The sequence below is a fragment of the Branchiostoma floridae genome, chromosome 5 (genome assembly GCF_000003815.2).
Source record: "Branchiostoma floridae strain S238N-H82 chromosome 5, Bfl_VNyyK, whole genome shotgun sequence".
Classification (NCBI taxonomy): Eukaryota; Metazoa; Chordata; class Leptocardii; order Amphioxiformes; family Branchiostomatidae; genus Branchiostoma; species Branchiostoma floridae.
The window spans coordinates 18,188,319-18,212,531 of record NC_049983.1 but is presented as its reverse complement, the minus strand read 5'-3'; the positions used below and the strand labels follow the sequence as shown (position 1 = coordinate 18,212,531).

At 40.8% G+C, this 24,213-nt stretch overlaps 3 protein-coding genes across 4 annotated transcripts; 2 read left to right on the top strand and 1 right to left on the bottom strand.

The window, feature by feature from the left end:
* Nucleotides 1-545: 545 nt before the first annotated feature.
* LOC118416609 (uncharacterized protein C12orf56-like) lies at nt 546-16,621 on the bottom strand. The gene is made up of 12 exons (XM_035821757.1): nt 16,390-16,621; nt 15,389-15,635; nt 7,935-8,660; nt 7,646-7,710; nt 7,076-7,217; nt 6,517-6,620; nt 5,632-5,721; nt 5,115-5,238; nt 4,823-4,897; nt 4,307-4,384; nt 3,728-3,909; nt 546-2,589 (listed from the first exon to the last, which is right to left on the bottom strand). The coding sequence occupies exons 2-12, from the start codon at nt 15,614-15,616 to the stop codon at nt 2,472-2,474; spliced, it is 1,932 nt and encodes a 643-aa protein (XP_035677650.1). The 5' UTR covers nt 15,617-15,635; nt 16,390-16,621; the 3' UTR covers nt 546-2,471.
* On the top strand, nt 15,704-20,676 carry LOC118416610 (kelch-like protein 9). Of its 2 annotated transcripts, none has more exons than XM_035821759.1 (4): nt 15,704-16,315; nt 18,485-19,418; nt 19,593-19,773; nt 20,446-20,676. In XM_035821759.1, the coding sequence occupies exons 2-4, from the start codon at nt 18,485-18,487 to the stop codon at nt 20,645-20,647; spliced, it is 1,317 nt and encodes a 438-aa protein (XP_035677652.1). In that variant the 5' UTR covers nt 15,704-16,315; the 3' UTR covers nt 20,648-20,676. The 2 variants fall into 2 exon arrangements, with proteins under 2 accessions (XP_035677652.1, XP_035677651.1); XM_035821758.1 differs by lacking the exon at nt 15,704-16,315 and adding an exon at nt 17,311-18,168.
* A 551-nt stretch (nt 20,677-21,227) lies between these two features.
* On the top strand, nt 21,228-22,388 carry LOC118416608 (kelch-like protein 3). Its single transcript, XM_035821755.1, has 2 exons — nt 21,228-21,453; nt 22,090-22,388. The coding sequence occupies exons 1-2, from the start codon at nt 21,243-21,245 to the stop codon at nt 22,359-22,361; spliced, it is 483 nt and encodes a 160-aa protein (XP_035677648.1). The 5' UTR covers nt 21,228-21,242; the 3' UTR covers nt 22,362-22,388.
* The last annotated feature ends 1,825 nt before the right edge of the window (nt 22,389-24,213 follow it).

Here is a 24,213-nt window from a genome sequence, read left to right as displayed (position 1 = left end):
TTCATTTTCAAAATGTCTGCACATATATCTACATCTATTTCTATTGTAACCCTACACCATATCACTAACACATGTCAATAGCAACATTATCGAAGCTACAAGGTAGTTATTTGTTATCATTCTAATATAATCAACTATTGCATTGGGTAGAACACATATTAAGTGTTCATTGTCGATATACTGGTTGTACACAGAAAGTCAACCATCTAAATAGATGTGGTCTATCCATAATAAGATTGAAGTTCTGGAATGTTATTGGCTTCCATATGACCTTACAGATCTGCAAAATCATTGGTTCAAAGATTTTCCAGTTCTGCAGTGCCATTGGTTAAAAGGATGACCTTGTAGCTCTTCATCCTGATTGGTCAGCCTTGTACATTTCAAGAAGTCACATGACCAAATAGAACACCAGCATCTCTTCATAGATGACAAAAATAATTTTCCTTGGAAAATGTATACATCTTTAGATAAAACTCCAATTTCTTCAATAATGTTTTTCATAAAATCATACTCTTGAACAAAAATTACACACAAACAGGTAAAAATTCCAAGAGACAACATGATGTAACATAAATATGATACTTGCCTTCAAAATGTCAATACATTGATGCAAATTCCTATTATTGTGTCATAAAAACATGAAACCTTAAAAACAAAAACAAAACTGATGGAATGACTGACAACTGTCATGAATATATATGGCAATCTGTTAAGCAGCAAAGCACTCATGCTCATGTACTGAATATGTATTTTGGGAAGACAGCTGAGTAAGATCTGGACAGTCTGGTTGTAGTTAACTATCAAATTTGTTGATAACATCTACAGCATCTTTACCATATCACTCATCAGTGGGCTAAATAAACCCCCTACTTTGGCATAGCAACAAAGAAAGAAGACCTCAGGCCAGTGTCTCCCAAGGTTCAGAGAAATTACTACAATTGAGAAGTTGGTAAAGGCAAATGGCAGGCTTTGGAGACATGTCTTAAATGTCACATTTTGGCAACAGTTCCTGTATATCCTGTAGATCTTTGTATTGAACAGACACATATGAAACAATTAAATATTTTGATGCATGTTAAATTAATGCCTCCTTATTGAATGGGACCGCATGCTAGCCAAAAATCTTGTGTTTTACCTTTACTTTGATTTCTACTGTCCTTTGCTTAATAAATCTATGGAAATATCATCTGTGCCAACTGACAGTAAAAGTTACCATGGTTAGGCAAAAGATTGAACATGTAGTTTGTTTTGCAGGTTTTCTGAATAAGAAAGCACTTGGTCAACGCAATGGTTACAGTTGATGGAAGAACATGAAAACTGTAACCGGTATTGAACTAAAAGAAATCATTGGATGTACAAATGTAGAGAAGCATAGATGGAAATGCAACAGTCAAATATTGACAAAGTTTGATCCAAAGAACAGGCAACATGACCATATTTTGAGCAGATGATGGAAGCCTGAAGAGGTGAAAAGACATGATTATACATTCAAGAATACATAATGTTACCTGTAGTAACATTGACAAAAGATATGTAGGAAGAGCAGAACAGTTGTCTCATGTTGATACATCTGCCAAAATTGAGGTATGTATGTTTAAAATCAACAGTTAACAAAATAAGATGAAATTTTACTTCCATTTTCCAACTAAATGTTATTTGTACTGCCTTTTAAAACTGAATTTATGTAGTTAAATTAAAAGTTCAGAAAGTGCCTATTAAATTTGCTTCAACTATAATTCTTGTTTCTACTACAATTACATCTAACTGTATGTTTAAATTTGCTCAAATGGAATGTTGGTTCAAATCTATTGCTTCTCAAATTACTGTAACTAATAGATGTTTTTGTCAGTATTGCAATTTGTCTGTATGCATAGTACTCTTGGTCATCTAAGCACTGGAATAAGAGTTTTGAAAAGTTCTCCAAGATGAAAGAAGGCTATATGGATATGCCACCCTTAAACACTTGAACTGATACTATTATTGCAACAATCAAAACCATATAAAAACCAACTCCCTCTTTAACATACAGGAGTGTTCTACAATGTTACTCTGTACAACACATTAACTTTGTTGAAGGTATGATGAGTGCTTTGCTTTTGTTACATTGCTCCATTTTAATGTATGCATAAAACTTTGCTAGGTTTGCTAGTTACTTTGCTTGCCTTGAGCTCCTGTAGCAACCCCTTTTCTTGAATGGTTTGATCTGAAGTTCTGCAACATCACAGGTGTTTGGATGGCAACACAGTGTCATGAAGGGGTGGATGGCATTGTCTTTTTGACACTTTGTGTCAACAGTCCACAACCCTTCTTTGAGAATTTGAGAAAACAGACTCCTTGGAATGGTGTGCTCCTCTGAGCTAATGTAGGACACTTGGAGCCAAAATGGAACATATCATTCTTAGAGGAGGGTATAAGGTATGACTAGAGGATTGGCAGGGCTATATAGTGCCATCAATGTCATCAGTAAGCCCCTAACGATGTTTCTGCTGTACAAATATGGTGACCTGCCGTATCAGCTTTTGCGCAGGTCTGCTGATGGGGTAATACATGGGCAACTTTTCCTGAACCACCGGCCAAGTGATGAAGTACCTGATGGAGGAAAGAGAAACACAACAATAAACACACCTTGTACCAAGTTCTCGTGCTCTTGCTTGATACATGTACACTCATTTGCATGTTTGTGATCGCACAATTGATACACTTCACCTAGAGTAGCATACAGATTTACAAGACTAGGCCAACTACAATAGCAATAACGAAGAGAATACATCTGGAAAGAATGTTAACATTGTGGACAACTTATTAGAAATGGATTCCTTCAAGAGCCCTGATCGCAAATAGATGGAATGACATACATTTTATTAGACTGTCAGAAACTTTGCCCTAATGTTAATACAAATAAGCTAGTTCTTCGTTTGAACTGAGCCTGAGCAATAGGGTGTGCCTAAATACCACAAACGACCACAAACGACTCTAGTATGCAGTGTATATGGGTCAAAGACCTTGTGTGGTGCCCTGGAGACATTGTTTACATATTTATGAATTTAAAAAACGCAGCAAGTTCACCAGTTATTTCGAGTTAGTCCGCCGGTTTCAAGATTGAAGCGATTCTGCGCTGTCAATGAATACGTGCTTGCATTGAGGCTGAAAAACACTTGGTATACAAGTTTTATATTTTGTTATTAGTTGACAATGATAGAATAGTACCATGCTATAATCTATGAACCAACAGCGTCCATAGTTTTATCGTCCTGTCGTCTATGGAGCCGTGGAAGGTATTGAGAACTTCCCCATGCAGACTCCTAGCACGGGCGATCCAACATGGCGGCCGAGAATCGCTTTGATCTTGAAACCGGCGGACTAACTTGAAATAACTGGTGAATACGCAGGACTTGCTGCATTTTTTAAATTCATAAATGTGTAAACAATGTCTCCAGAGTGCCACACAAGGTCTTTGACCCATATTCGCTGCATTTTAGAGTCGTTTGTGGTCGTTTGTGGTATTTCCGAGTCGTTTGTGGTCGTTTGTGGTATTTAGGCAGACCGTGAGCAATACGGTGTATGTCAAAGCCCATAAGACACAAACACGTCTGGTCATGTGCTAAGAAAGGTCTAGACAAGAACTGTTAACAAGATAGAGGACTTCACCATTGACCTCACACAATCACAGTTTACACCTTGAACCAGATTATTCCTTACAGGTTTGTCACCTAAGACATGTCCTGACCTGAACTCCTCGGTGAAGTTGTCCCTGATATGGTTGGCAAGACTGGAGCCGTACTGGATGAAGGTGCTGAGCAGGTAGAACTGCTGGAAGACCAGGATCGCCTGGGAGGGGGAGAGTGGGAGGGGGGTGGACGGAGACAGGAGCCTCATTGCACTGGCAACTAATGAATTGATGAAGCTCACCTGAAGTAGGAAAAAGGTATCAAGATATTCGATGAAATAAAATGACACAGCAAGTCATTAGGAGTCGTACTTGTACTCACAGAATAAAGCAGTATAGGAAATAAGAACATTACAAATGTATGGATGTCAATGTCATGTTGTTCCAATACATTCTACCTAAATAGCTACATAATCATTGTACAAATTGATTTTTCATAGTTTATCAAGATGAAAAGGTAGCAAATAATCTATTGGGAGTTTTTTTTATTGAAAAGAAGAAACAGTATTATCAATAGAATAACATTTTCAACAACTTCAGCACCAAGGACAGGTCCATGAAGATAATAGCCTTCAGTTGGAACTTCTACTATAAATTTGAGCACATTTTGAATGGTTCAAGTTACAGAAGAATACTTACAGATTGCTGCATGTTCTCCAGCACCAGCAGGACCCAGGTCAAGGTCAACACATTACTGTCACTATCTCCAGATCCAGCCTACAACACACAAACATCATTGTCTATCAAACAATAGAGAAGATTTCACACATTTGGCATGTGAAAGCTGTGCCAATTTCTTTGTAGCTTGCATATATGCATGTAACAACTCTTACATCCTACGCTGGACATTTTTACCAGTGTCACCGGTGCAATGGCCGACTGGCAAGTTGCATTTGGTAGGTCATCAGTTTGATCCCCAGCCGAGTCGTACTAAAGGCTTTAGATATGGTACATGCTGCTTTCTCTGCTTAGCACTAATGTGGAAGGGTATGGGAGTTAAACACACATCACTACCAGTGGACTAGCCCCCTGCTGTAGTGGCTTGCACAAATGTGTGGCCCAAGGGCTACAGAAATGGAGATGGGCGCCACTCCTAAGCATCTGTTACAGTTGTACAGGGAACTTTAACCAGTGTCATATGACAAGTCCACATACCTCGTGAGCAATGAGAATGATCTCAAACAGGACGGATGTGGCTACTTCAGAGTAGTGTCGAATCAGACTCTGGACCTGAAGAAACAATCATAAACAATTATAGAAATAATAAACAAGAAACCCCTCCTATTATAAAGCATTATAGATGCTGTGGAAAGCGTTGTTTACAGGTACAATGATTAGGGACAACTGTTGTGAGGGTAATTATCTATATTCACTTCTTATATTGACAACAAAAGAAAGCCTCAAATTGGAAAATTTTGTAATAGAATAGCATGCAGGATTCCCCGACCTCTGGGTCCTCTGGATGTTGTATGTTGAGGGAAGTCCTGAGTGCCTGGGTACGAGGGCTGCGTGCTCGAATCCCCCCGGGACTGCACACCAGCATCTCCAACAGGTTACGCACATGTTTTCCCCTGCGGATGCACCATTCACATTTCATCAGGTAACGGTTATTCAAAAAGCAATACAAAACACTTTCCAACATTTGCAATGCTATCTAGGTACATAAAAGGTTCTGACTAGTGAAACCAAATTCTAGAGAAAAAATGTGTAGCAATAACAAGAATTGTAAGGGTAGATTCTTCAAAATCCTCCATGTGACCAAACAAGAAAAAAAAACTTGTGAAAAAGAAAGATTTATTATTCTTGTCAGTAAGAATTTATATATACTAGAAATACTTTCTCCACTTAAGAAAAACAAGCGGATAAGAAATCTTTGCATAAGAATTAACATGCAAATGTTTTTATAAGCAGTTTCTTGATTTTGTTGAACTTTCTTCATAAGGAAAACAGAAAGTTTAGCGTACCTGGTTGCATTGAGGACGATGACTCGTGAAGGCAGCACGGTTGTACCCCTGAACATGGTGCATAGGGTCTCTGCAACCTGAATGGACAACCTGCACACAGCACATGTGAGATGCAAATTAATGAAGATTATGTCCCTGTGAAAATGTTTGAGGACAAATAGACTACACATGTCTGCAGTAGCCAAATGTAAGAGAATTAAGATAATTTACTAAGGCCACAGCACGTAAATTTTATGGATGACATCAGCACGCGCATTAATGTTCGCCTGATTTCAGAAAAATAAGCAAGAATTTTTTTCTTCTGCAGGGATGGTCAACATGATGATAAAGTACCAAAATGAGCAAATATGTTGTATTGTAGCCTAATAATTGTACTTGTAGAAGTGACACTTGCGAGGTACCCAGGGCTGTAGTTGTAGAAATGAAACTTATTGGATAGTTGTAAAAGTGACACCAATATGGAAGCCATGAGTGTGGTTATCAACTTTGTTGGTGATGCCAGTCTACCACGTACACACTAGTGTCACTTTTACCACACCAGCACATGTCTTGAATACAGGAATGAATGCCTTGTTGGCTCTGATACCATGTTTGTCCCTTTAATTCTTGTTACAACATTCATCACAACTTTATGGTGCCTATTTTTGAAAATGTAGCCATCTTGTTTTTTTTTCACCCATCTTGTTTTTTTCCCGCCCTATCGCACTATTTTTGCAGTCTGCAGAGGATGTCATCCATAAAATTTACTTGCTGTGGCCTAATTTACTGTGTACAGTGGATAGCCAGCATACTATTACTCAGGTTATATAGGGTTGGTTCAAGAACCACTTCTATCTCTTTTGTTTTACATTTCTAAAACCACCAGTATGAACCACATATACTCACTCTAACTCATCGGCCCTGTTGTTCCTCTGCCCATGTGCCACAGGTGTGGTGCCAGGTAGGTGTTTCTGCAGTTGCTTAATCAGGAACTGGAACAAGTCCCCTGACTGAAGGACAACAATACAGAAGTTAGTCAGTCATCTGTGGCTTTGGGCATGATAATTGTTATAAGGTCGAGTGAAGAAAGAAACTGTAACAGCAGAATCTTGTTTATTCCCAGTGTCCCTACTTATTTTTTGTCATTGGACGGAACCACAGCTAATAATTAATGGCCGACAAAAACTATGACCATTTCATCATCTTGACAGACAAAATTAGCCTGTCTCATGAGAAAATGACTGGAATTAGCAAATTGACTGGAATTAGCAAATTGCATGTTGCAAGAAGATATTTTCAGACCTTGCAGACCTGTCATCAACAAGATTACCAGCAAAGAATGGTGTTCAGTGGGAAGTCATACCTTGATCAACATAATCATGCATGACGCCTTGTCAAAATATGTTCATAAGCTATGGACAGATACACGTAGGACAGATATAGACACAAAATCATGCATATTCACCTTCCAGAAAAGTTTCTTGAGCGTGAAGTATCTCTGTGCAGCGGTGTTGAGCTCCTGTAACAGACTGAACACCAGCTCTATCCCACTGTCATCCCCCAGCAGCTCTCGCTTCAGCTGCTGAAACAGGAGCTCCAGCTGCTTGCTGCAGGGGGAATAGAACCAGGAACTCTTGATCCAATGACTCAGTGATAAACATCATTGCTTTGTATAGTTAGAGGTAATGTTGTTGAATGACTTGTCATAAGGTGACTGAATATATGTCATATTGCTTATCACAATGATTACGTCCCTGCAGATAGATTGTATATAAAATTGATGTAGTAAAATGATATGCTTGATTAAATACTTAAAAGTATCACTTACATGATAAATTTTATTTCACACATAAATTCCTTTGGCTATATTTATGATAATCATTATTATCTAAATGTACATGTAAGATATAAAGATGATACTTTGAGTCCAGCTTGAAACAAATGCAATTGTAAAAGACTTGCACTAATTCATTACCTGTACATTGTAGGCATATGCACAGAAAGGCTTAGCAAAACATTCTTGAGTGACACACACCTGCCAGTACCAGCTGCTGTGGATGTACTCTGGGGGCTGTCTTCAGTCAGGTTGTTGGTGGCATGCTAGAGCAAACAGACAACATCCAATATCAGCACCACAGTAGGCTTTACCATTATACGTATTAACCAATACAAGTACACTGTACCATCATAATTCTGTGAACAGGCACAGTTTCAAAACTTATCATCTAATCAATGGGTTCACAGGTTACTATTCATTAATATACCTACTAATAGTCTAGTAGGTTAGTCTTAACTAAAAAAAATGAATGGATAAATGAACTCACAATGAGATGTGCATTCCAAGCTGATCTGAGCTGCATCAGCATAGGGGACTCAGCAGACAACATGTACAGGTGAAGTTCTCCATCCCAGGAGTCCCAGTCCTCAGAACCATCAGAAGAGTCCGACCCCAGGGAACGCAAAGATCCCGTTTTGGACGCAGACGCTGCTTCCAAGTCTTTTGCCGAGCTGCCTCTCCGACCTGGGGCTCTTAAAGACGAGGATTGTCTGTGGTCTCCCTTGTCAAGCCCGAGGGGCAGGGGTAAAGGTCTTTTTGAATTATTGCTATTTTTGGTGCTGTTGGGACTCGGGGGAGGGTTGGGAAGCGGGCGTGACTCCCGCCCGGCAGAACCCACCCTCTGCTGCTTCTGCTCGATTTCCTCCTTCTCTAGAGTTAAATTCCTGAGCTGAGACGTTGGGAGGGAATGAGACAGTTTGGCCTTCTTCGGGACACCCCTCTCTGACTCCCGTTTTGCCGCTTGCAAGGATGCTTCATTGAAGCTGACGCTGAGTTTGGACGAGGTCCTGCGTGCTTTCTTCTCATTTTTCGAGGAGGGCGAGTTCTCCGACAACTCGAAGGGGTCTGGGACGGAGAGCTGGTGCGGGCTCCGCAGCGGTGTGGACGGACTGGGTGGTAAGGACGGCGTGGACGGTTGTACACCATGACGGATACAGATGTGCTGAGTCTCCGCCTGTTGATCTCCTCCGAGGAAGTCAGGAAAGTCATTGATCTGTGGAAAGGAGAAGAACAGCAAATTGAATGCAATTAATCTTTATTAGTATCACAATTAGTTCACAGTCCTGCTGTTAAGGATTTGGGTAGAATAGTAAGTTAAACAAACATACATAAAGGGTAAAAACAGTATAAGACTGCTCATGTCAAATTTGTAGTGGTCATGGGTACATGGTCAGTGGTATACAGCCTTACCTGTACAGATTATTAGACTGCACCTGTAATGTTTACTGGCAATGTTTACATGTAATGTTTACAAGCAAATTACATGTAATGTTTACCTCTTCTAACAGCAATTTACCATGTTAACATTTATCAAAGGTTTGTGAAGCAAATCATGATGACAAAAGTTTAAACAACTTCACACAGCAACTGTTGAATCTGTAAACCAAGTGTGCAAATAATGTAGTATGCTTACTCCACTTACATCAAAGATGACGAGGGGACATATATATAGAATACAACACGGTGTATTCCGTATCGCCCAAGGTATCAGCGCATACGCAGTAGTACTGATACAGTTTACTGTGACCTTATTAAAATACTAAAAGCAATAAAGTATGATATAGAAACAGTTTTAGACACAGTCACATATTGATATTTTTTTTACAAAATGTAACATTACAGCTTTACTACCATCTAGACTGTGCAAACAGTCTACTATCAGACTATGTTTACTCCAGTTACATGATGGGATCAGTATATGTGATTTATGTACATAATGTACTGGCATTGTTTCTACATGACCTAGATTCTGGGATATCGTAAACATTTTAATCATCAGTGATATCAAGCTTTCCTCTAATAGAAAAAAAATGCTTTATTGTCGTCTAGCTGCCGACAGAAGGTCTTGGAAGAAACTTACAGTCGCCTGCGTCGCAGCCGACCGATGATGATGATGTCGTCTAGTCTCTATATTACAATTGGATCGCCATATTGATAATAACAGCCTGAGTGATGCAACTTCAAGTTCTGGTCTGTGTCCAATTTTTTTTGTAAGAATAAGTCGTTCAGAATCACCACAGACTGTATCAATTATTCATCCTGGTGGAAAATAAGGCTGATGTCATGTCTGGTCATTCATTGTTTACTGTTCAAACATATCAATGATACATGCACACAATTACCTCATGTGCAATGTAGGGCAGCATTACATCATAGTTGAATTCACTTTAGGTAAGCCTGCTTCTAAAAAAAGTTAAGGTTTATGGTGATGCTATTCCTTTCTAGCACGCACATGTTGATGTATGTTGAAAGATACTGAGTACAGAGTTGGGGCTCAAAGTATAGGAATCAGGAACTTTTTTTCTGTATTTTCTGTACAAATGCAGGTAACATTCAAAGTTACATTTGACAGATAATGTTTAAACTTTGTTACTATTTTCTTTGCCTCACAGGAGTCAAAGTGTGGTGTCAAATGTGTGAAATCGTTCCTTGCATTAATATTTTGAATCTTGTAATCTGTTCTATGTAAGGATACTAATAATAGCTTCAATCATCTGCCTAAGAAAAAAACCATTGTTACTTCAATTATGTCTCATTGTTAGGTGGTGTGGCCATTTTTTTAAGTTTACAACCAGTCCATTGCAACAAATAGGGTAAATAAGGTTTAAACATTACCCTAATTCTGCAGACAATTACTCAGGGCCATATGACTCTCGAAGTTTAACTTTCCTATTCCTCGGTGTATAGTCTGGAATAGTCCTTGTTTTCCGTATGGAATGTTCAAGAAAATCCAGAAGAATTCACTGTAACATTTCATTTTTTATTGATTATACAACATTATAAGACTGTAGCTGCTGGATGTCCAGATCACAACAGCAGCAGAACACAGTTTCCTACTACATACAATTCCCACAAATCTGACACCTCTTTGAACTGTTATGCAAAAATATCAACTAACATCAGAATGTTCTTAAGAATAAGCCCCTTGGCTTAAATCAAGAATAGACAATTCTGGACCTAGACAGAATTAATCTTCAGGGATCACACAACAGTTGCAATGTTATACTTTGTTGCTAGGTTGTTAAGTGCGACTCAAGGCTGGAACTGCAGGGTGTGGTGTTGGATAAAAGCACTGTGGCACGCAACAGGGCGACTGTTATCTACAATTACCCTACTTTTCAATAAGACAGCAGATGCCTCTGTGTCTCTAGTTTTCTAAAATCAACTTGTCCTATCAGGCAAGCACATAAAAAATTTAATTGCCCAAACTAATTTTTCACTTGCCCAAAATTCAAATGTAGTATTTTCACTTACAGCAATGGAATTGTTTTGGGAATTTATTGTCTCTGACAGCATAGAAAAATAGTATTTTTCTATGTTGACCAATGCTTGATGTCATGACTGTAAATAGTAACAAGTAACAAGTTTTCTTTTTCTCTTTCTTTAATCCATATCCATTATTTTGGTCACAGTGGATTCTAAAAACTGCAGCAAAATAATTCCTGCACGGTTGTAAAAATTTCAATCCTCTTTGGTTCATCATTCCAGGGATGATTGTAATACCACCGGGTCAGTTGAAGATTGAATAGGACTAGGCTGTATAATTACCACCCTGAACAACCTTGACAAGACCTATAATCATGATGGATTTTGTTGGTACAGTGAGATGATATATATTGGTTCCACCACAAGACAAGACAAGAACAGTGCCAACAGCTATACCACTGCTGCAGATCACTGATCCTGACAGCACAAAGATCAATTATTGTGCAACTTGCAAGAAATACTATATTTTCATAGGAAAAAGTCCAGTAAGGGTCAAATCGTCAAACCTTGGGATGAAAATGGAAGGTTTGATTAAGAAAGTTGGCAATGAGCTGACAACAATTAAGATGTAACTAATTTGACTGTGACACAAACACATAGACCATCATGTTGAAGCACATGCGAATATGCAAATACATGAAATAGCTTGACGTCATTCACAAATCCCTCTATTGTACACATCCCCAGCCATGATAAGTAGATTAAAGGTAATCACTTTAACTGCCGGACCAATGGGAAGAGAAAATCGTTCCTTATCAGATTGACCTGACTTTTCTGGGAAATGTTACTTCTGTTAGGAACTGTACCTCATTGTGTTGGCTTGGGGTAATCACCTTACAAAGATTATCTTTACGTTGCAACATGACGGTAAGCACATTATACAGGAGGTTTTGTTACATCCAACTTAGCACTGAACTTGATCATGAAGGCAGCTGCTGACAAGCAAGATTACTGAGTTCCAGTTACTGTATCTTTGTTGTCACAACCCTGTATTACACCAGGTCCCCTTTCATCACTTTATTGATTTCTTGCCTTTTTGTAAGAAAATTTCTGATCAGTACAATATATTTCAAAACATGCATAACACGTACAACATTGTATTTAATAACAGAGAGCTTTATCACAAAATTGATAGCTTTATGAGACGACTGTTAACACTCAATGAAAGCTATAAGGTATTAACTCAGGCAACTGCAAACAGCACAACTTCATATTTGTGAATAATCTACCAGTTGTATTGCCCTACCATTGTTTAACTGGGAACAAAGTTCTCTCTCAAACAGAGAGTGCAAATAAACTGAATGCCAGCACAACGCATTGCTACCCCCAGTTACTAATGGTTCTGGATAGCCTGTTGACCAGGAATCTGTTTGTACAGAACTCACCGTGGCTCCTGTATTGAAGTAGCAAAGTACTACACATTCTAGTCTTTAGCATTCCAAGAGATTATCTAGTTACTATCATGGACAGATGGGATTCGGTCTGCCCCATTTTTATACATGAAATCATCCAATAAAAATTAGGGTAATATAAACATTGTGTCCTTGACTGGTTTACGAGCATGGTATGGCAATGATATATGAAAAATGTACCCTGAGGCAGATTCAATGGACTGGAAATAACATATAACATTAAATGATATACAGCATTCCAGATAAGATTATAATCATATACATGTACCATTGCCAGGATCCTCTATAGTGACCAATTCTACATAAGGACCACCTGTTTTGCTGGCCCCTTGGATGATTTTCTCATTGATACAAGAATTTAAAAGAATCCTGTCTATAGTGACCACCTGTTCAAATAGACTAGATCTTAGTGGTCTTCTTGTGCAGTTTTAATCGTAGCATTTAATCAATGATATACTAGTACACTGTATATCATTCCTGTGTGAAATTATACCATCTTGAAGAACTTAACATATCACATGACTATATGTCATTTTTGGTCAAAACCTGGATTTTGCTAGCCTGACAATGTAGGATCTTAAGATATTTTGTAGTTTGATTTGAATGTGAGAGTATGGTATATGGATCAACCAGATGTTAACATCTATTACAGAGCATCTGGAATGAAAGTTGCATCTGTTTGGTTTCCATGGTGATAATCCAAACAGAGATGGTGGTTCTCCTGGAAACCTGCAAACTGTGGAGACTGTTGTGACAACCCAGGCCTTTTAGGTTTGAGTTTGACGGCACATTTGGACTGTAGATTAAGACCTAAATTGGGGTCAAACCATGTGGATAGGGTGCATGTTTGAGATTTGACACAAAAATATCGACCACAATGTCCATAATCTGAATACAGGACTTGATAAGATATCTAAAGGTTGAACTTTGTGGACTGTTTTAGTTAGTCATTTTCATTTTCACCAGTCTCAAAGCTAAATAGATGATTGATTGATTTGTTGGTTGGTTCCTTGAGTCATGAAAATTAATTGATTAATCAAGACAATGCAAATTGTGTGATCAGAAATATGACACTTTTCACAGTCTGCAATTCTATACATGTATCAGACATTTTTTTCCTTCTTCACACTAGTAGACATGCATCAGAATTGCCCATACACCTGTGGAACCACAACTAGAGGGATGAAAATTACATAAACGACATAAAATTACTCAACAGCTTCAAATTACCAAATACCTACAGCCTAAGGACTGGGATTAGCAAGGTTTCTGGCATTTCATCTAACTGGAAATACTTCCAAAGCTACCTCTTGAAGAGAGGCAGGACAGGGCTTTTTATTAAGATTAGCTTACATCGAACTTGGCCTCTTTATTTCCTGGCCTCTTTATCCCTTTAAAAATACTGTGAAATAAGGTTCTCTTCAACCCAGGTTCAGCGAGAGGGGAAAGGTGGATTTAAGATCATGGTTGAAACAATTCTATAGCACATTTAGTAAATCACAGGGCACATTTTTACGGAGTCTTGACTTTCATTAACATACTAAGTAAGAAGCCACAGCGAAAGCAGCAAAAATAAAGCCACTGCAAATATGTCGAGATTTACTGTGCACCATCCAATATAGATTAGGAGGGACTGTGTACACTGTAACTCTGTAAGAACCAGTCTGCAGACTCAGTTCATTCACACGCCATGTATGTACAACACACAAAAGATGCATTGAGAAATGCCATCAAAAATAGAAGCTTACAGCATACCAAGGCGTGTCACATGTACATGGCATGCAGGTTTCTACCTGCTTTTGTGGACAGTAAAAATAGAGAATGTTTCTCTTCAAAAGAGCCCATTGTTGTCTAAACAAAATGGAACGAGATGTTATAAAGGTAGCATTGTTGTCATCTTATGTTCCAAGAAGTGACAGGGCTAGAATTTAGAAATACTTTTTCTGGTTCCAGAACTACGTGAATTCACAGGTACCAAGTTTTTATGTGTGAATGTTTTCAGCAAAGTTACAATTTTCCTGTAAGTTGCTGCTTTCATCTACTACTACTCAAGTGAGCGGTTACTAAGCCTTCTCAAATTCTTACGACAAATACATGCATGATGATCTTAAGATGTTCAAATACCAAATCATGTGAACAGAGATTTCTTAAGACCAAATCTCAATTATCTTTCTTATGGAGACAACACACTGCAAATGGTTGGGCTTGAGAATTCACCAAACATATTAAAAATCCGGTGAATGACCTTTCATGCCTTTTACTAAGTGGTTCTCAGAATAGACCTGGAGTGGCTTTTGATGGTGTTGTTGTGAACCGTATGTGAAATGTCAACGACGTATAGGCGTATAAAGACAGATTATACTTCTTGCTCTGTCTGTGTTTCTTTTCTAATGTGAGCTAATGAAACAAAATTCTACTTCTGCAGAATATTTCATACTTTTATGTAAGCCATCCATTGAGACAAAAAAAAATACTTAGTTGCTTCCATAGATGTTTTGAATAGACTTCTGCTAACATACCTTTTGTAATGTAAATTGTATTACCATCCTTTTTTTAACTAGATTAGACATTTGCATTACTGTATCAACAGTTCAAATTCCTTTTCCTGAAACCTTGCTTGGCTGAGCTAACTTTCATTTGGATATAGACTGATAAGCTTCCTTTAGCCTCACTCTCAAAGATATTTCAAGACAACCATATGGTGTTTTACACACCACAAAAAATTCACTTGTCCAATCAGGAAAGTACATAAAAACATTACTTGCCTGAACCAACATTTCACTTGTTCGAAATCTAAATTGCTTTTTGTATCCGAATCTATGTATTTTCACTTTTTTTATTCTATTTAGTGGCTCTATTTTTCTGTGTTGACCAATGCTTGATGCCATGAATGAGAAAAGTGGCTAGTAACAAAATCTCACTCATGGAAAAATCTTACTTGCCCGATCGGGCAATGCGCTTGCCCAATCAGCACTTTCACTTGCCCGGGACAATCAGATTACTGGACTTGTGCAACCTGCACAATGATAGATCTGAGACTCACCAGTCTGATGGACACGATATCCTTCAGCTGAACCGCTGGCTGGATGACACGTGGAGGGTTCTCCGTCAGGTACACACAGTCGTCCGTCAGGATGACAAAACTGAAGTTCTTCTCCACGATACACTTGTGTGTGGCCAGCACCCTGTCATACTGCCGCGGGTCGAAGCTACGCCGCAGGAAGGCGTCGAGCTTGGCGTTTCCCCCGGTAGGACTCCCATGTGCTGCCATGCCACGATCCGTCACATCCCTGCGTTTGGATTAAGTACGTGAAATGCAACTGTTAGTAGCTTATCATAATTGGGCGGGAACGTGAATAGCACACAATTGCAACAAAGAAAGCAATCTTGATCCACCCAGAATGCAACAGGGAGATAGCCATTATGAATTTGAAAGCTGTAATTTTTCTTTGATGGCGTCAGTTATGAATAATTGACCTCAACAAATTGGGCCCACCACCTGTTTCACCTGCCTTTCAAGAACTCCAAAGGTACCTGCATTCCTAATGCTACACTTAACTAACAACCCCATGTTTGGTAGGTTTTCCACAAAATTTGATTATGAAAGGAGGTCAAGCATATTAGACAACATAAACCACCTGTCACAACAGGTGGTCGTACCCTGCTTGTAGCTGATGTTACGACTATCCAGATGTCAAACTACTGTAACCCCTGGAACTCTATCGACGGAGCTTCATTTTCCTGGCACATGCTAAGTTCCCACCTTCAAACCTACCTTTTAACGATGTCTGTACGGCCTAAATAATCAAAGACTAATTGATAAAAGATAAGACTTCCAAAATAGCTGGGCAAGAAAACAGGCTATTAACTGCCCCAGGCTTCAGAAGATTCCTGAGACTTTCGTGATGCCTGCCGACCGAGACGACAGGGCGGTTATCACAAGCTTTGGCGGACGAAAACATGTTTTACGGTAAGATAAACGTTACCATGTAAACTTTTATGTTCTGTTCCTGTTCCGCCCCCCTCCCCAACTCCGCTACGTACCGTGACACAAAACCCCTCCGGTCGAGCTCTCTCCAAGACCCAGCACTTTGTAACTTCTTATCGGTGTTGCTGTCCCTTCCAACCGCCTGCTAGGACTGAGCAAGCCCCGGTGGGCGCGCCAGGTCGACTACGATCGCCAGTTTGACCCCCTTTCACCCAGCAAGTACTGGAAGCTTGTCTGCCGCCATGGTAGTTCCATTACGTCAACATCCCGGCGGCGCTGATTGGCTGTCGTGTGCCCCGCCAACAATGGGTAACAGGTGCATGGGTGGGCGGGGCTCGGACGGCCAAACAAAGGCGAAACGGAAGCGTGCTGCAGAACGACTTTCGTCATTTGCACGTTTGTTTTCACAGTTGTTACACGCATGTTAAATATGGATACCTCCCATTCGCACTTTTTGGAATCACTAGTATGCCACCCAAAACATCCACATCCAAAATTGCAAACCAAAAAGCAGACCAATGGCATGACACCAAAAACATAACCTTCCGAAAAAAGAGAAAATAAAATCAAAAGCACTTTCCTACGCCACAGGTAGCAAAGTGACAAAATCCCTCGCTGTTGCCACACCAAGAAAAGTCTGTGCAAATAAAACAACAATTGGTAGCCGAAGGCGCCAGTTGAAGTGGCACTACTGAGCAGAAAGAGCACAGACAAGGAAATCACCAACACTTCAGCACACGGACAGTACTTTCAGGTCATCGAGTTCATAGCTTCATATTCAATAAACGTCACTCCATTGTATAAACCTATAGCAATGGAATAAAGATGAGGCCTGTGAAAAGAAAAACAATGATGCTTTAAAACTGGAACGACAACCTACATACCTGGTGTCGACTGGTCCAAACGAATAGAGTAGTGTCGGTTCTCCAAAGACAGTCACACATACAGAGACAAAATCATTTACGATAAAAACGATTTTTATTTTAATTCTCTAAGCACTTATAAGTGACTGTACTTTTGTCGTGTCGATAAAGCTTGAAGTATAATGGACTGCCTCTCCTAGCGAATTACAAGTCAACTGCACGGAATATTTCATGCTTAATATATAACGTTATAACAATTTCGCTGACATGTGTAGACATGTTCAAGTAATCAAGACCTTTAATAATACCTGTAGTCGTAGCTGTTCTTGTAATACAGTTGTCCTTACTAATGTTTGACAATATTTGATACACTTGTCATCTACTTTGGTCAGAGGTTTCTCTTCGAAGTTATGGGCACAAACGTCCAAACCATGCAATGCAATTGTTCTCCTTTCATGGATACCAGTAAAGATTCCAGTTTCTACTGGATATAGCCAATTAAAAAGCGACACTTGGAATCAAAATAACTGAAGCTGAGGTATCAGTGCCCATGATAACGCTACATTCAAGTAACTGCATAAAAATGCAAAGTCAATGTTCCAGAATTCATGCTAACTCTGACATGATAATAGATATGTCGGTCGATGGACAAGTTAAGTAGGTAGGTAGTGTTCTAGAACTAGTATACCTCGAATGAAAAACGTTTGACACGCACGCACATATTTATGACGAAACAAAGAGGCTTGGAGACCGAATGTTTTGAAACCGTAACCCATTCCAAACAAAAACGCTAAACTACTGTCAGCGATGGACGCAGAAGCGGAGAAGTTGGCCCACTGCTGCCACGTTGTTAACAACCTAGACGCGTGGAGAAGGTCAGGTGTTCTCTGTGACGTAGTTCTGGAGGTCGGCGATCAGACGTTCCCGGCTCATAGCGTTACCTTGTCGAGTTTCAGCGGGCGTCTGAAGCAGGTAGACGATTGAAATTGTAACGGTCTAGACAGATAACTTTATTGACAGACAACATGACTTAAATACGTATAAAATCAAGTGTCACCTACTACGCTGTATGTATATGAGTTTGACCCTGCTAGTAATTAGCACCAATAAAGATGCATGCCATTGATTTAAGTAAAAGAACTGTCCATATTAACGTTAACAATCGGAGGTAGTCATTTTATGACCTTCAGTATCTATTTATTTATTTAACACTATAACGTTATCCCTAATACTGTGAAATATAGATTTGACTTCGTAGATCAAGCGCTATGGCGTCATGTCGTTTCAGATGTTTGAAACAGCAGATGAATACAGAGAGGTACCTTACCACATCTCTCTGGATGAGGGGAGGATGACCTTCTCGGCAATGTCCATCATTTTGGATTTCATGTACACATCTGAGCTGCGAATCACCTTCAGCAACGTCATGGAAATCATGGGCGCATGCGACGAGCTCATTGTGCCCGCCATTATCGAGAAATGTCGAGACTTCCTGAAGACATTTGACCTTGAGACATGTCTTGACTGTCTGTGGGTGACATCACATTACCAATACTGGCTGGGAGGAGTTTACAAGACCGTTCGACAGTTCGTCCTTGCGAACTTTATGTCTGTTATGAACACACGTAGTTTCTATACTCAGGATGTGGCGCAGCTTGAGAGCATTTTGGAAGACGACGACCTTTCAGTTCCGAGGGAGATCGAAGCCTTCCTCGCCATCTTCCGTTGGATCGAAGGCGAGGCTGACATGAGGGTACATTTCGCACATAGACTGTTGAGTAAAATCCGTTACAGCCACATTGATCCGGACGAGTTTGCCGAAGCCGTGAAGCATGTCAACAGCATCCAGTCCTGTCGGAAAGTCGTTCTCGAGGCGTTTCAGTTCTATTCCTCACAGAAGACTGTCTCATTTACGCCTCAGCGGAGAAGGGGCAAGATTCGTCAGACTACGCGGGAAGCGTACCGTGAAGACAAGGTGACCGCGCCGCAGCCGGTCGCGGTGCCCCGGCCGTCCCGTAGCACGGTCATGGAGAACACCGTTGTGATTGTCGGCGGGCTTTGTGATACGGCCGAGGGCCCGGGGGTGGTGGGAGCCCGAGGTCACATGATTCACAAGTTCAACCGCGGCCAGAACCGCTGGGAGCTGCTCACAACTCTACCTGCCAGCGAATCCCGGGACCACAGCGCTGTCGCTGTGCTTTATGACAATCTCTATATCATAGGTAAGACTTCACTAATCGTAACGGTTGTAACACCAAGCAGCGCATCATTATGCAAAGTGTCTTCTTTCCCCAATTTCACGTAGCAAGACAATCAGAGATGGCAAATTTCGCCTCCTTTGCCCATACAACTTTATGAGAAGTTTAGAAACACACACACACGTCTTGTATTTCTAGGTGGTACGGATCCCCAGAGAGCCAGTAAGGAGTACACCCCGCTCGACACGTGTTACCGGTACGACCCGGACACAGACGCGTGGGCGGATGTAGCTGCCATGAACAGCCAGCGAACCTACGCACAGGCTGCGGCACTCCAGGGCGTGGTGTACGTAGTGGGTGGACTGGGGGACCGACAACGGTATGTACCGTATTCAAGATTTTCTCTACTTCAAACTTTTGGTCCATAGGAGACGGTTCTGTGTCATGACCTGATACGTGCAATAGACAGCCTTATTGGCATATGAGCCAGACAATAGGGCAGTAGCCGTTTCTTATAGTGTAACTTGATGACAACTGTATCCTTCTTGTGTACAAACCAGTGTTCGCCGCTATCTCCTACTAGAAAAATGATTTTCATAATCCATCAATTTAGTTCATTGCCTAGAAGTGGTATAATGGCATTGCATTGGACAAACCTGTTGAGAAAACAACTCTTCAACATACAGTGCACACAACAGCAATTGTATGATTGACATGACACTAAAAATATCGTAAGGCCAAGTAGAGAAAGCAGTGACTTAACCTTCTCCCTAGACCTTCTATGGGTAGGTCAACTCGCCAAATTTGACTTTTGCACTGTGTGTAAGTTACCAGAGCGAAGGTTAAAGAACTTTTGGAGATTCATACATTCTGTAATAATTTAATCTGACGGTAGTGTTTTATAACATACCGAATGACGCGCGTTGTTGATCTCTGACTAGTGTTTTTGAGCGGAGGTTAAAGAACGTTTGCAGATTCATACATTCTTTAATGATTTATTCTAATGGTTGTTTTAGAACATACCAACACACGTTGTTTGATCTCTGACCAGGGTTCTTGGTACCGTGGAGTACTACAACCCTACCCTGGACGACTGGACGTACGCAGCGCCCCTCCTGTACCCGCGCTTCGCCGCTGCCGTCGCTGTTCACACGGACAGGTTGTTCGTGGCGGGCGGCAGGACAGAACCAGACGTTGTTTCCGATGTTGTGGAGATGTACGATCCCGGGACAGACAGGTATACAGGGCCGTAAATCTAGGGAGGTCGGGTAAATATGACAATAAGGAGGTTCACGATTCTAAGCACGCATGTGCAGCGAGATGCATGTGAGGGCCCCTAACTTGTAAACAGTTCTGTCTAGACCATTGTCTAAATTTTCATAACAATATCCTGTTCTGTTAACGTCTAACGTCATACTACCAACAATGTATTTCGCCGCCTATGCCTACTTCGAATCGTTGTGAACTTCTAAAGGAAGGATAATCCGTCTTCGTGTCTCTGGCGCTTCCTTTTCTTCGGCGAGGGTAATCTCCAAGCAGATGTAAGGACCCGGATCAGTCCCAGTATCTTAAGTGTAAATTAGCACATCTAATACGGGACACCTAGGAGCTAGTACACTGCTAGAAAGTGTTGCAAAAACACTGAGGCTGAGCCGGATCCTTAACTACTGTTTGGGCATTACTTATTTCAACGCGGTGCCGTTTTTGGTATGCAACGTTTGCAGCAGAAAGTTAATTAAGCGCCTTAATCAACCCCGATAGGAAAAGTTGGAACTTACTAAAGAGATGTACAGCAGCTTGAAAACATTACATATAATGACTGAAAGCAAAGTTTAACGTTCTTTTCCTATGTACAGATGGGAACAGCTACCTCCACTTCGCGTACCCCGCTCCCATGCGGCAATGTCTGTGGTGCAAGGCCGCTTGTATCTGGTAGGTGGCGTTGACGACAAGGGCAGAAGCATATCTGCAATCGACATTCTCGACGACGGTAATGATCTCTGGGAACACGTGGCCGACCTCAGCGTCCCAAGACACGACATGGGAGTTGTCACTCTGGGTAAGTTTATACAACTACTAGAGATATTTGAATACATAAAAGCATCCAATCATCCAATAAAGTTTTCATGGCAGCATCGTCAGACGATCGTCAGACGCTATCCTTCAAGCGAATCCTCCAAGTAAATCCTCCAAAACCTCACCATTTCAAGTCAACAAATAGCGCTATAATATATACCTGCAATACGTAACGTCACCTAGTTGCAGCGTTGCTAATTCCGAAGGTTCCTAACGAGGTCGACTTATCTTCCATCACATGCGCATGCGGTGTACTATTGCACAAATTCGCAGATGCTTTTTGTATCTCTAATAGCCAAAGCATGGTTAAGGTAATCTCCAAGCAGATCTTACGGTGGTTTAAGAACGTAACATAAGCTGGGGAAGGAGTTTAGCAGGCAGAGGAGTTTTATTCCACCGCGTGGCAAATTAACTCCTCTGCCGGCTAAACTTCTTCCCCAGCTTATGATACTAATAGTATCTTATGCCACGCAAGATCTGCTTGGAGATTATAGCTAAGGGACGGAAACTTTACAATTCAGGGCCTGAGGGTATCAACGATACAACGTTCAGTCAAGTGAATCTATCACTAGGATGGTACCGGTGTTACTAATTTGCAATATTTCACTTTCCGCTACAGAGCCGAGGTTATTCATCATCGGCGGCAGATCTACTCGAGACAGAAGGATGTTACGCAGTGTGGAGTGTTTGGACCTGGAGAGGCGGTCCTGGGTGACAGATGTTGCCGGTCTCATGGCGCCTGCGAGCGGGTTCGGCTGCTGCTCGCTGACGGTACCCATCCGGAAGGACGTTAAGATTCTCGAACTCCGACAAACAATAATACCTCCGTCCTCAGAAGACTCATGGTCAGCTACTGACTATTCTGCCAGTGAATCGTCCGCTATCGAATAAAGTTTCTTGTTTATTAGTTTTTTTTTTGACACCATGTCCAACTGGTCTTTTTGTCGCACATATTGCCATGTCTTCACCGCGGTTCACTGAATCTATAATCCTTATATCTCGCACTCCATTTCTCATTGTCCTTTATTTGTTCTCAGGGCTCTCTTTTTTGGAAACCCTACGTACAAGATTAATAAATTAGAAAAAGACAGTGAAAAACGCATGAGGTAGTAAAACAAAGCACACAGTGCTGGTCTAAAACACCCACAGGAAAGCCCCAGCTCCCCGTGGTGTGGAGGTACATGAGGCGGTCTCCACAGCCGGCTACGAACCGGCACTGGGCAGTTACCAGATGGGTGCGACCGGCACTGTGCGCTTAAGGATAGAACGCCAATGGATTGTGCATGTAATGATACAACTACTGCTAGACTTACTTACTGCTAGATGTCTAGCACAAGGATATAACTACAGCTAGATGTCTACCAGAAGGATACAACCACACTTAGATGTTTACCACACGTTTATAACTACAGCTAGACCTCTACCATAAGGATATCACCACAACTAGACGTTTGTCCGAAGTACACAACTGACACTAGATAATTGGTTACCAGACAATGCGATGAACGGCTCCATCGAAGTAGCATTAGTAGGAAGAAGGATAGACGAAAGTGCTTTGAAACTCACCCTTTGGAAAGGACGAGATGGCAGGAATCCAGTGTATGAACACACAACGTTCTGTCCCACAAACTGATTCCTTTTCTCCAAAGGCATGGTTTAAGCGTGGTTTAAGGGTGTCGTGCGAATTTAAAGCAGCTTATGACAAAACCAATCGCCCACCAACAGGGTTCTGATATAACAATGAATGAATGAAGAACTTTGTGGTAACGGGGAAGCTGACATTTGTACGCCAACTGTAACACTGTTCCAAGAATGCCCCAGTTTGCGACCGTGCGTCGAATGTACGGCAATTGTGACCAGGTCTTTACACAACGCGCCCTACCCATCTACTAATGTTAGATGTTTCGTCCTATATCCATAGAATTGAAAAGTGACAAAAACAGGTTTGCGAAGTGAAATATTGCGGCGAGGCACTTACCTTGCCTGATAGTTTGAGAAACCATTGGCTCGATCAGATATTGTTGCCTGGTGATTGGTAAGATGCTGTGCAGTGCCAACTGTTTAGACAGGAGGGCATGCCAATACTTTCCGCATAGGCAGCATACCGAGAGTGGCATCCGGCGCCAACAGTGTCTACCATTGAGCTGACGGAATCAGTACAGTCATGTTCTCTTGAATGCATCTTATATTGAAAATAAACCACATAATAGACGACCGCAGCATCATCTGGCCATACAGATATATGTTGCTTAAAGAATTAAAGGGTCGTTAGAATAAATCCTATCATGACAATGCAGATTTCATCTGAAATATGATCACAGAGGGGAAGGATAGATTGTGCTCAAATGCATTGAAAGCAACGGGCATTTTACATTGTATAACCGAAAAGAATTAAATGATGCTCTATTTCAATAATTGGTATATCTTGCATGTCGTATCATCACTGCTCTATATACATTTCACACATCTTAGATTGGCCCGTAGCTGCAACTATGTTTCTCAACTACAAAAAGGCCGACTTAAAGCGATTTTGCTGTTACCTTTGGTCCTTTCCTTTATATGGTTTGTACCAACAAAACCCACATGGATACACAAGGCATTTCATATGTCGTTAACAGACACTTCTTGGATAGAAAAAGAAGGAAGCATTACCACAACAACATCCTGAGCATGACCGACGCGTCAATAAATCCCATTCAGTGATCTTGCCTTCCCCCTCAATATTCCGCATTTTACTGCCTGG